Raw genomic sequence first — 12,246 nt, forward strand, 5'->3', positions numbered from 1 at the left:
AACCCTGTATTTTCAAAGTATTTTGATGTTACTGAGCTTCACAACGACAGAAATACCAAACAGACCCCTATGAAGTGTGAGCAACTCCCTCTCTCATCTGCACAGCTTTTGAAGTATGTGTTCCTTGCAGGAAGAACCCAGCGTCTTTTTATAACCGTGGTGGAGTGAATTGGTGTGTGGGTGTTCTGTTTTAAGTGGGTGTGTGTGTGTGTGTGTGGGTGTTAGAAAATGTGTGATATGCCTCGTATGCTTTGTGCCGTTAACAATTCTGTGAGCGAGATGTCTCTGGCTGCGCGTGGTTGCAATTTAGGGTGTTTGCATGGTAGTGTGTATACGTATCACTGTGTGTGTGTGTGTGTGCGCCCGTGTGTTAGATTTTGCATAATGTTGAAGCGTGGTGCATCATGTTTTGTTGTGGGTGTGTGCGTGAGTTTGGTTCATGAATTCCCCCTGAAGTTCAGATTGTTTCTCTTGATAATTAAATTTTGTAAATATGTAGATGTGTATAAAAGGAAAGCTTTCAAATTAAACAGAGAACATGAGTGTCAATTTTCTTTTTCCAGTGTGGTGGAGACAAACTGGTTGAAGAATTTATTGATGGACCATATAATTAAGATGAATCCAAAGTCATCTTTTGAGAGGTTCCCCTGTCATCAAAGTCCAGTCATTCACTACTTGACAAAGGGTGAAGTAAACAATACTTGCAGGGTTTGTACAGGTTCTGCAAATCATTGCGCTTGAATTTAAAATTTTTAATTCAAGTAGTTTAAGGTTTGGAAAGTACTTGAATTTGTAACTTTATTTCACTACTGTTTGAGTCGCTTATAAGATAAATGAATGGAAACTGTTCTTCCTAGGACTATTTACAGACCGGTGACAGTTTGAAAAATAGTTTACAGATTCTGTTACAAAACAATTGTTGGTTTAAAAAGGAAATTGAGTGTTATGTACTTTATGCTTATAAATGTGAAATTCACAACAGCTGTAAGGAGCAGCTTGAAAAAGCATTCATGGAGTGGACATGGTGTGAAGCACTCCATGTCCACTCCATGAATGCTTCAATTTGATCTTAGAAGAGGTGAATGAACCTCACTTTTTACTGTGATCTTATGAGCTGTCTGGCTGAGTCATGTTCCTGAGACAATGCCTTGACAGTGAGAGCTGAAAACATAACTTTGTCAGAAGTATCTTCTCAGAAATGTCGGCTTTGATTTAAATAGTTTTGACTGATTCTGATGTAATGCTGGGGGTTTATATTATTGTATGTGAAAGCTTTACTCCCTTCTATTATACAACTATAAAGCATTGCTTAAACTTATCGGTGCTAAAGTGTGATCTCAAATAACAGCACTTGATTGAAACCTAAAGGCACAGTTTAAACAACAAGATAGAGGTTCAGGTATAGTATGTTTGAAGCACAGCTTACACAAAACCAAGGATAAAGAAACAAAAGTAAACTTCAACATTTAAAACATTTGACAAGATGACATAATACTGTCTTGACCTGAGTATGAAATGCAGCACATTTGACACTGAGGAGAATTTGAGTCAATTGGTTTTTAACCTTGCAGTTGAAAAATTTAAAATGATTAAATACGCTAAATTAGGGGGGAAAGCAATATTCTAAGGATGTAGCCACAGTAGTATAAATGTAAAGAAAAAGGCACTAAAAGTACATAAAAATTGTTGGTGTTAGAATGATGAGTAAACATCTTTACAGAGCAGCAGACTGACATACATTTTTCAGTGAAGTGGATCTCATGAAGTGGAAAACAAGAAAAACACCATACAGGACGTCCTGAACTCCTGAGCTTTCAGAAAATGTAAGATTAACAGTGTCACAAAGTGGGATTTGCTCTCAGGGTCCTATTGTGTGTTCCAACTGTCGTAAAAAATATGCCGCAGTAACGGAAACTAACCCCCAAGAAAGCAACAAAAAGAATAATAGTGTTGTAGTTTGCATAGCTTGCATTTTCAACCCAGTTTATATAACCTATTACTGAATTAATGAACTTGTTATCACGACGAACAACCTCACTTAAATGTTGCATATTGCACCTTTAAATAATGTGACAAAGATATTAAACAGTTTTGTTTGTCTCTACTGCAGGCTGACATCCTTTGCATTAAATTCCATTAAATGTCAGGATAAATCTGTAAGTGAACGTGTGCATCTGTGGCAGCATTGTCAGTGTAAACAAGACGGTGAGGTCCGACAGCCTGAGTGTGGTGTGCAGTTCAACAAAAGTAAACGGTATTCATAAATCCTCTTTTCTTCTGGTCCCCTGATGAATGTGAGCTCTGAGGCTGAAGAGACTTCTGGGAAAAGTTTTCGAAACGTACGAGGCGCTATTCACTTTTGTCCATTTCTGACAGAACACTGTAGCAGGTGTACTGGGTGAGGTAAGTCAGACAACCTGCAGAGAGCGAGAGAGAAAGAGAAACAACATTAACCAAGTCAACAATACTGCTAAATGGCAATTGTGCCTGTCACCTTACAGCTAATCCACACTAGAGGATTTTTAATTTTCAATGTTTTAATCCTGAATAAGCACAGACAGGACGATCCAATTAGAGATCCCGCGTGACTTCAGAATATAAACAGACATGGAGGGGGACTGTCGGTTGTTGTCAGTTAATAGCTGTTGTGTGCTGAGAAATGCAAAAAACTGTGGATGAAGTCATGGAATCAGACGGAATCAGCTTGGCTCATACAAGTTCTAAAGGTGTAAACAAAAGTATAGCATCATCTCACATTATCAGTGGGATTCTACTCACGCCACCAGTCGCTGTATGCTGTAAATATCAAACGTTTAATAGTTAGGATTTGAAATCGGGAAGACTTACGTTAAACCCACACACTACAGGATCATTTGGCCAGACAATCTAATCAAATCAGCCTAAAATTGGAAGGCACCCACAATTTTCCTCAAAGTGTGGTGAACTCACGCAGCAGCTTGGTGATGATAGGTGGTCGCTTGGACTCCGGTAGATAGATGCCCAAGAAGAAGACGGGAACGCCAGACAGGGCGATGGAAATGCCGATCAGAGAGTTGACTGTGTCACTGTAGAGAGGCACCGCCACCAGGAAAACAGCACAAAGACAGAACACCACTGGGTACACTAACGACAGCTGTGGAGACAGAAATCAAAACTGTGATGAAACGTCATGGGAGGTGTAAGGGCAAACCTTTTTAATCACAGCTTGCACATGTATATGTATATGTATATATATGGGAGAAAAATTCAGAAGAATAACAATGTTATAAGAAGCCCTAAAATTCTATAATTGCTATGGACAGGAGACTGCAACAACAACATATACTAGTATATTTCAGTTGCTGAAATACTCAGGCCAGCCTGTCTGGCACCAACTGTCTTAACTAAGGGTGGGTCAAAATATCGATTTGGTGATCTATCGCCATCTTTCGTCGTGCAATACAATAATCAATACTCCAACGGAAATATTGATATTTTAATTTTAAAAAACAGTCTCTGTTCATTTCACTGTGTAGCTTATTCAATGGCCATGGTAGTGTGCACTGACTGGGGAAGCTCCAATCCTCTGGACGCCTCCTCCATCAGCCCAGTAACCTATTCCGTTTTCTTTTGTTTTCCAACTGTGTAGAGTAAACTGTTGATTTTTAAAAGATGCACACTTTCTTCTGTTATGACTTTAGAGACACAGAGGTGGATAAGTGGTTGGATGCACGAGGAAGACACAAGCGTGTTGAACTGGCCTCACCTTGAGAGGCCTGGGTCTGTCGGGCTCCTTCCAGCGCAAATACAGTTGGCCGGCAGTGGACAGACCCATGAAGAACCAGTAGCTGAAGCTATAGTAGTTGATGAGCTGGAAGACGTCATTCACTGTCAGGTAGACCAGAGACATGATACACTGGACAGTGGACCGAGGAGAAGGAGAGGGAATATGTCAATGTCACAATGGTCACTGCAGTGTCAGTTACCTGAAGTGAATGAATGATTAAAAAACAAAAAAGCAACCTTACAGTAAACATCAACTATCTGTCCACAACAGCTGACCTTTCCTGTACATTATCCACTACAAACCGTGACTGATTCATACATTAAAGATGAGAGCAGGGATCGGAGTGAATCTCTGTATGTGGATCATGGACAGAGCGCTTGGAAGGTGACCCTCACGGGAACCCACAAAGAACAACCTGAAATCAATAAACACATATTAAGACACCAATGTACCAATAGTGTGTGTGTGTGTGTGGGTGTGTGTGTGTGTTACCTTGATGCTGTGATAATGGAAGAGTTGAGGCCCCCATAGCAGGACAGAGCCACAGCAATAGGGATGGTCCAGCTCATCACACCCAGAGTGTGATCTGCAAATGTCTGATCCAGACACATAAATTGTGTTAGAGCAGCTAAACTTTACCTAAACGACCTCATGGCAAATGAGGCTGAACAATGAATTGTTTTCAAGTTGAAATCGCAATTTGAAACACGGCAATTTCACCAAAATCACCAGTTTTTAACTGTGCTAAGTTTTAAAGTCAAATATAAAAATATTAATTTGCGATTGCAATTTGAAACAAAACAATTTCAAATTGCCACAACTGCACTTTCATCAATAATTGTATGTTCAATGTAAATTTATAAAAAATGTAATACATATGGAGACAGTTCATGCCTTTAAGAACCTCCTTTTTGTTTTAAATTTAAATCACAGTGGATATTGAACTGAAGCTCTAATTGCAGTCTTAATATATGAAATAAATAAAATCATAATCAGACATTTTACCCAAATAGTTCAGCCCCAGTTTTGCAGTTTAGCCAATAGTCTTTTTTTAAAGCCAATATATGGATGAGAGAGAGTTAGAGAGGGAGAGGAGGGAGAGAAGGAGAGAAGGGAGGACCATCAGGTCACTGTACATGACATTTGCTCTCAATCAGTATAGCCATGCTCTAAAGCAGAGGTCTCACACTCGTGGCCTGTGTGCCACTTCCGGCTCCCCAATCAATTTCAGGTGGCCTGCCACTTTATATCAAGTGATACACTTGTTATATCTGTATGTTTATGTATTTTATTTATAGATCCATTTTGCTTCATGTATAATTTTTTTACTGTGAACTACATATTGTTCAATTAAAAAAAAAAAAACACTTAAATTCTGTGAAATTAATGAATATATCACCCTACTGAACAGCTGCTTTCTTTTTTTCCCACTCGACTGGCCCCCTCCTGAACAGACTAGATGCTCAGTGCCCCCCCCAAGTCATTTGAGTTTGAGAGTCCTGCCCTAAAGCAGTGTTTCCCAATCCTGGTCCTCAGGGAGCACACCTGATTGAAATGGTCAGCTCGTCATCAAGCTCTGCAGCAGCCTGATAATGAGCTGTTCATCTGAATCAGGTGTGTTGGAGCGGTGCACCATCTAAAACATGCAGGGCAGTGTTCCCTGAGGACCAGGGTTGGGAAACAAAAACTAAATCATACCCTGATTTATCATCTAATTGACTTCTAAAGGAGAAATATTTTACAAAACGGACATCATACTGTATTGAAGAAGCTGAAACTTGTCAATACATTTCCCAGGTTTTCTGATGCGATAAAACAAGTGAAAAGTCAGTTCATTTTCTCATAGACATCGATTATTTTCATTTAGTCTCCACTCAATCTCAGTCTTTTTTCCAAGCATTTTGTCGACTCACCACTGCCACTGCGTCACTGGCCAGTATAGCACTCATATCCAAAACAGCATAGTAGGCCACATTGGTGAGGATGTAGATGATAGTGACAATGGGCATGGAGATGGCGATCGCTAAGGGCAGATTCCTGGAACAACAGGACACTGGATCATTACCAGGCTGATTCAAGTAAATCAAGTGTCAAGTCAATAATGAAACTACCTTTGAGGGTTTTTGATCTCCTCAGTAACAAAGTTGAGCGTGTCCCAGCCAGAGTAAGAGAAGAGAGCAGAGTAGAGCGCCAGTGCAATGTTACCGGGATCTGTAGACGATCCCTGAAAGGAGGATTCAAAGTTGTTTGTGTAACCTAAGACACGGACACAACAATTAAAGAAACAGTAAGTGAATTATATATTTTTTTCATACATCAATGTTGGAAAATGCTGGCTGTTCAAAACTGTGTTTGCTTTTGCTCCTCAGATGTTAGATTTTTTGTGAAATGAGTGCAGTGCTTACTGTTACAGCAGCTGTTGAGTGTATATATATATATATATATATATATATATATATATATATATATACATATAAAAAAATGTACACAAGTGTGTTACAAACACTAGCTCACTAAAGGTCTACATACAACTGCCTACTGATATATCACTAAAGCCTGCTAAAAACTCTTTAAGGCACTATTTAAAACAGAATTTTAATATTTCTTAAAGTAACCATTCCCTTAGAAACGTAGAAATGCTGTGGCCAAATTTATATTGTGACTATGGGATCAAATTGAAGTTTATTTATTAACTTTGAAAGATAGGGTACAAAACAAAATACTCCAACATTTAATGAACATTTGATCCTTAATCACTAAAAATAAACACTATTTGTTTCTAATTAGCACCCACCAGACAGCCGCAGCACACACTTAAATGTTCCTAAAGCCTAGTTAACACTACCTACAAGACAAAAGCCCTCGATCAGACCTCGATTGCACCTGTACTACTTTAGTGTTGTTCACTCGTGTCTCTCAGGGCGAATGTTAGTGCCAGGTCTGCATTTTAAAGGTCGTGAACAAGTGATTAGTATAGTGACAACACACACCCACCCTGGCACAGCTTGATGATGCCAGTGGTGATGATGACAATGAGGGCTGCCACCTTAGCATAGGTGAAAATATCCTGTACCCGGGTGCCCCACTTCACATAGGCAGAGTTGATGAATGTCAGTAAACCTGGGGAGACAGTTAAGAGTTTCATACATGTCATTAGTACTGTGTGAACTTCTGCAAGAGCATGTAGACGGACATGAGAGAGATTTAACAGTTTTAACATTTAATCGGTAGACAGGATATTCACAACCGATATCTGCAACGTCATTCTTACTAGTCAAAACTACAGTTACAGATATCTGCAATTCAGTTTTTTTTGCCATTCATGTATATGGGGTTTGCCATTATAGATGTGCAATTGCAGTTTTATGACGAGTCATAATTCAAGTTCAAGATATCTTTAATTATCCTCAATTGCAGATATCGACATTGTCCTTTTTAGACATCTCGAATTAAGTTTCAGATAGTCAGAATAAAGTTGTACATATCTATAATGACAAACCCAATACACATGAATGGCAAAAGTAACTAGTAAAAACGTACTGTTATCTGTGATGTAAAAACTGAATCGTAGATGTCTGAAACTGTAGTTTTGACTGCTAAGAATGATGTCACAGATAACCACTCAGTCAAACTTGATCAAATGTTAAAAAGGCTTGCCATAATGGAGAGTGCATCACATCCACAGTACTTACACACACATGCTGCGGCAATGAGTCTGGACGCTAGATATGGCGGTTCACATGTCGGGAAAAGCGGCTGCACCAGGTAGTTAGCAAACGTGATGGCTATGACAGCCTGACTGGTGGGCTCGATAATCAACAGAGACGTCCACAGGCGAATAAACGCCAGGAATTCTCCAAACGACTCCAGGATGTATGCATATGACGCCCCCGATTTGGTGATGGTGGTGCCCAGCTCGGCATAGCAGAGGGCTCCCACCACAGAGAACAGGCCTCCAATAACCCAGATGACCAGCGACAGTCCATAAGAGGCGCTGTAGATGAGCACGCCCTTGGGGGAGACGAAGATGCCGGAGCCAATCATGTTTCCCACGATCAGACTGACTCCGTTCAACAGTGAAATTTCCTTCTTCAGCTGCATGGTCTCTTTGGGTGGCTCTAGAAGGCGGGAAGATTGACTGGTTACCCCATTCGTCTTGGTGGATTCCTCACTGTCAGCCATGGCGTTGTTGTGTCAGACAGAACAGGACCTTGGCTCTTTTGGCTGTGGACACGACAGGTTCCTGTACGTTTGTATCAGAGAAACCTCTCAAAGAACCTGTCCAACACATTAAAAAGTACAAAAGATGGGTGGATCAATAGATAGAAGACTGTCATTCAAATACAATACAACATTTCAAGTGCACATCTTAATAAAAGATTAAATATATCATTATAAATCATGAGGAACAAGAATGACTGGAAAGATGCAGGACCACAGAATCTCATAATCTTATTAGTGACGGATGTAAAAGTAAAAATAAAGACACTTCACTGCACTGTGGCTGTTTATATGACTTTGTGTGTGTGTGCTAGTGTGTGGGTCAGTGTGCGTGTGTGTGCTTGCATCTGCCTGTGAAATGTGTCAGGCACTATGCAATTCAGTAAACCCTCAAACACTTAAAATGCTGGAACAGTGGATCTCTAATGGCCACCCCACCAACCTCAGGTGATGCTGAGTGTAATGCAGAGTAAATCATCTACTAATGTTGAGACGAAGGAGGATAACTGCCAGCCTTTGGTGTGTCGTCTGACATTGGCTCAAAGCTGACATTGGCTCTTACGCTAAACAACTGCTAGGTTGATCAATGAGGAATTAATCTAATTTAATCTAACAATTTACGCAAATTACCTCCGTTTTCTAACACTGTGAACTTTAGCTCTTACATTTCCCATAACAACCTTTAGAACACAGAGCATTTAGGATGCTTTTTTCCCATTATTATTATTTTATCAAACTAATGACGTGAACCTTGACCCCTGACTCTTCATGTGACTCATCGTAAACATTCATTGATTAGATTCTGACTCTTTTTTTCTCCAAGAATACTTCACCTTTTGACCCTTAGGAATGAAACTGTCCTCTGAAACTTCATCCTCCAGTTTTGCCCAAAATGTCTATTAAAAATATGTGTACATCTCTACAATGACTGCTATCACTACTCTCCTCCACTATTGTTGTTCTCACTCATGTCTTGTGGCCATATGTTGGATAGTATTTGATCTACGACCACATACGGAATGATTCAAAAATGTCTGCGTCTACATAGTTCTGAAAAAAATAAAAAAAATAAAAAAGACTTGTCACGTCACAGAAGAATATCAGGTATGAGTCACTTCACTTCACCTGGTAATGGCTATATGTCTATAGCCAGTATGACAATCAGTATCTGTATCGGTCTGATACTGGTCAAAATCATTACTGGATATCAGAAAATCAGAAATGACATGTATGTATACATATGTATATATATATATATATATATATATACATATATATAATACCCCAAAAATCTTAACTAAACATACAACAAAACAAACTCAAAGAAGCTTTCACTACAGTTTCTGCGATTTACACTAGCATGTTTCAAGCTGCCTGATGGGGTTAAGTGTCTTGCCTAAGGACACATCGGCATCAAGGCTAGCAGAGCCAGGAGTCGGACCCACAACCTTCCAGTTGAAAGACAATCCACTCTACCGCTGAGCTACCTTAAGCCTTGTAACGAGGATGTATAAAGAGAGCATCAGGCTGATATCAGTATTGGTCATAGAGATTGTGAGGTTGTGTATCGATATCCCATTTCTGACACCCATCTGCAATACCAGTGGGCCACGGGCCACACTTTGAGAAGCGCTGTCAAACCTTAGAAGAAATCATAGGTTTTTCCCTTTCTCTCTGTAAAAAGTTTTAGTTCAAATGTAGACTCCATCTTATTTGTACAAATAAACACGTTGTACAAAACGTTTTACAGTGAGCAAAGTAATTATCAAATAAAATAATTATAATAATTTTTTATTAGTATTAAAAATACTTTCTATTACAATTCCCACATATTATAATAGTGTTGAGACAGTAATAATTAGCACGGCGCATTTTCTTTCTTTCCTTACTGCGGGCTACATCATCACCCTCTGATTACTAATGAGAAATTAATAATAACGTCCTCGCTCACCTCGATAAAGCGACACAGTCGCTGTCACACACAGTATTTAAGACGAGTTTCTAATTGAGGTTTAATTTTGAACGTCCAGCACCTGGTGCCCGGCTCTGCTCTTTGAAGCCGTTTATAGCTCGTCATCGCCGGCGCAAACACTCTTTTGTTCCCTGTTGTCCAGAAAAAAGGATATTGTGTGGACACTTCCAGCTCAGGGAGGACGGGACAGAGTGGGGAAGTTTCTCTCAGCTCTTACCTTTTTTGGCTTTAACGTATTCCAGGCGAGCGGGTCTGACAGCCACAGCCGACGCAGCGGAGTCCACTGACCACTGCACCATCAGCACCGGTAAACAACTGGGTACGACTGCTACCGCTGCCGCTCTAGCGACTACCGCCGCTGCTAATGCCGCGCCAGCTGCCGCTCCCGCGACTTTTACCGCTGCTTTTGTCGCGGCTCTCGCGACTTTTACCGCTGCTGCCGCGACTACTACTACTGCTGCTCTCGCGACAGCTACTGCTTCTGTTGCCGCGCCGCAGCTACCGCCGCTGCTGCTCTCGCGACTACCGCTGCTCATGCTACTCGAAGCAGGCGTCATGTGATGGTTTCATAGTGACAGGAGCAACTTTTTCAAAAAACTAAATGAATTGTTTTAATCATATGACAGCTTACACACAGTACACGTGTCATTATACAGTAGAACACTGATGTCCCAAACAAAGAGTGACGTCACTCTCTGCCTTTGTGTTGTTTATGTTGACGCCTCGGGTTTGATTACAAGCCTCCCAATAACATGTGAGTGTTCAAATGTTCGTGGTCACTATATAAAACAATTTCCTGTCATACACACGACCTGGTAACTGTTATTTTTTCTTAAATATCCCAATAGTGTGTATATACACTGTGTATGTCACCTGAAACACAGTACTAGTGGCAGAAATATAGTTTTAAGTGTCCAGCTGAATGCAACAATAGAATAGAATAGAACAGTAGTAGTAATAATAATAATAATAACAATATTGTCATGGTTATTGAAAAAAAAAACAAGCAAGCAACTCTGTTAATTTTTAACCGGGTTAAAAGAACGATGAACGATGAAGAACTCCCTTGAAACACCTTATGTTTGATATATAGTCAGTTTTTATTGTGCTATATTATGACCTTGTTTCTGAGCCTGTTTGTTTTTGCTTTCGTTGTCTGCATTAACATTTTTTTAATGGAGGGCTGTACGAGCTACACAATGATAAATTGATTGATTGATCTCAGTGAACCAGATCTCAGTTTTGATCAATCATTCTAATCAGGAGCGAACACTGGTACCAAATTTATAGAAATTGCCTCATGAGACACTTTTTCTAAAAACATATTTGTAAGGTTGCGTGACCTTGAACTTTGACAGGTAATCGCTAAACTCTTATCAGCTCATTTGTAACTCCAAGAGAGCAATTCTACCAAGGTTTTAAAGGATCCCTTGGAGGTTTTCCCTGAGATACTACATTCAGAAGGCAAATAAATGTGTTTTGTAAAGGTCACAGAGAGCTTCAACTTTGACCAATGACCACCAAAAACTATCCAGTTCTGGGAATCCAAGTCAAACTTTGTTCCAAGTTTGAAGACATTTTGGACAAATGGAAAAACATGTTGCCAGGCACTGAGGCATAAGAACGACTGTAAAGTCAGTGTGTTAATCAAAACTAAATAACTTTTTCTTTGTGCTTTTATTTTGTCCAGTCAGTGTCTGGTTTCTCTCAGACCTGTGAAGATGTCATAAAGACTGACACTGTTAATGTCAAAAACTGGACATGTAATTAGAGCAGTCGTGCCAGGACCATATACGACACAGAGAGTGGCCCTTTGACCATGTGACATTGTTGTTACTCAAGTGTCAAAGACACTTAAACACACACACTCACACTTTTGTCCAGCTGTCTTAGTGAGGACACTCATAGACATAATGCATTTCCTCACCTCTTATCCTAACCTTAACCATCACATCAAATTCCTACTCTAACCTTAAAACCAGGTCTGAAAAAGTAGTTTAAACATGTGTGAGTCAAAATGTCACTACTTAATATCATTTAGACATTCTCTTTGGTCTTCTCAACGAAACATACGTGTACGCGCACACGGGAAAAAATACTTTACATCATGGTCTTACATTTGCCGACATGACAAGAAAAAAAGCAGAGAGATGGGTGGAGAAGGAGTTCCAGTTTCCCTCCCTGGATCAACATTTACTCAGGTGATGAAACTGTCTCAGACTTTATTTACAGTCACAGCATCGTCGCACATTTTTTCAGGTGTGATGGAAGTTTAGTCTGGGGTCCC

General features: G+C 39.9%; 1 protein-coding gene across 1 annotated transcript; it reads right to left on the reverse strand.

The window, feature by feature from the left end:
- Positions 1-548: 548 nt before the first annotated feature.
- On the reverse strand, positions 549-10,346 carry slc7a6 (solute carrier family 7 member 6). The gene is made up of 10 exons (XM_044029944.1): positions 10,178-10,346; positions 7,459-8,046; positions 6,761-6,886; positions 5,878-6,022; positions 5,680-5,803; positions 4,259-4,362; positions 4,085-4,181; positions 3,746-3,895; positions 2,950-3,133; positions 549-2,417 (listed from the first exon to the last, which is right to left on the reverse strand). The coding sequence occupies exons 2-10, from the start codon at positions 7,946-7,948 to the stop codon at positions 2,350-2,352; spliced, it is 1,488 nt and encodes a 495-aa protein (XP_043885879.1). The 5' UTR covers positions 7,949-8,046; positions 10,178-10,346; the 3' UTR covers positions 549-2,349.
- Positions 10,347-12,246: the final 1,900 nt, after the last annotated feature.

Source organism: Solea senegalensis, linkage group LG7, assembly GCF_019176455.1.
Source record: "Solea senegalensis isolate Sse05_10M linkage group LG7, IFAPA_SoseM_1, whole genome shotgun sequence".
In the NCBI taxonomy this organism is placed as follows: domain Eukaryota; kingdom Metazoa; phylum Chordata; class Actinopteri; order Pleuronectiformes; family Soleidae; genus Solea; species Solea senegalensis.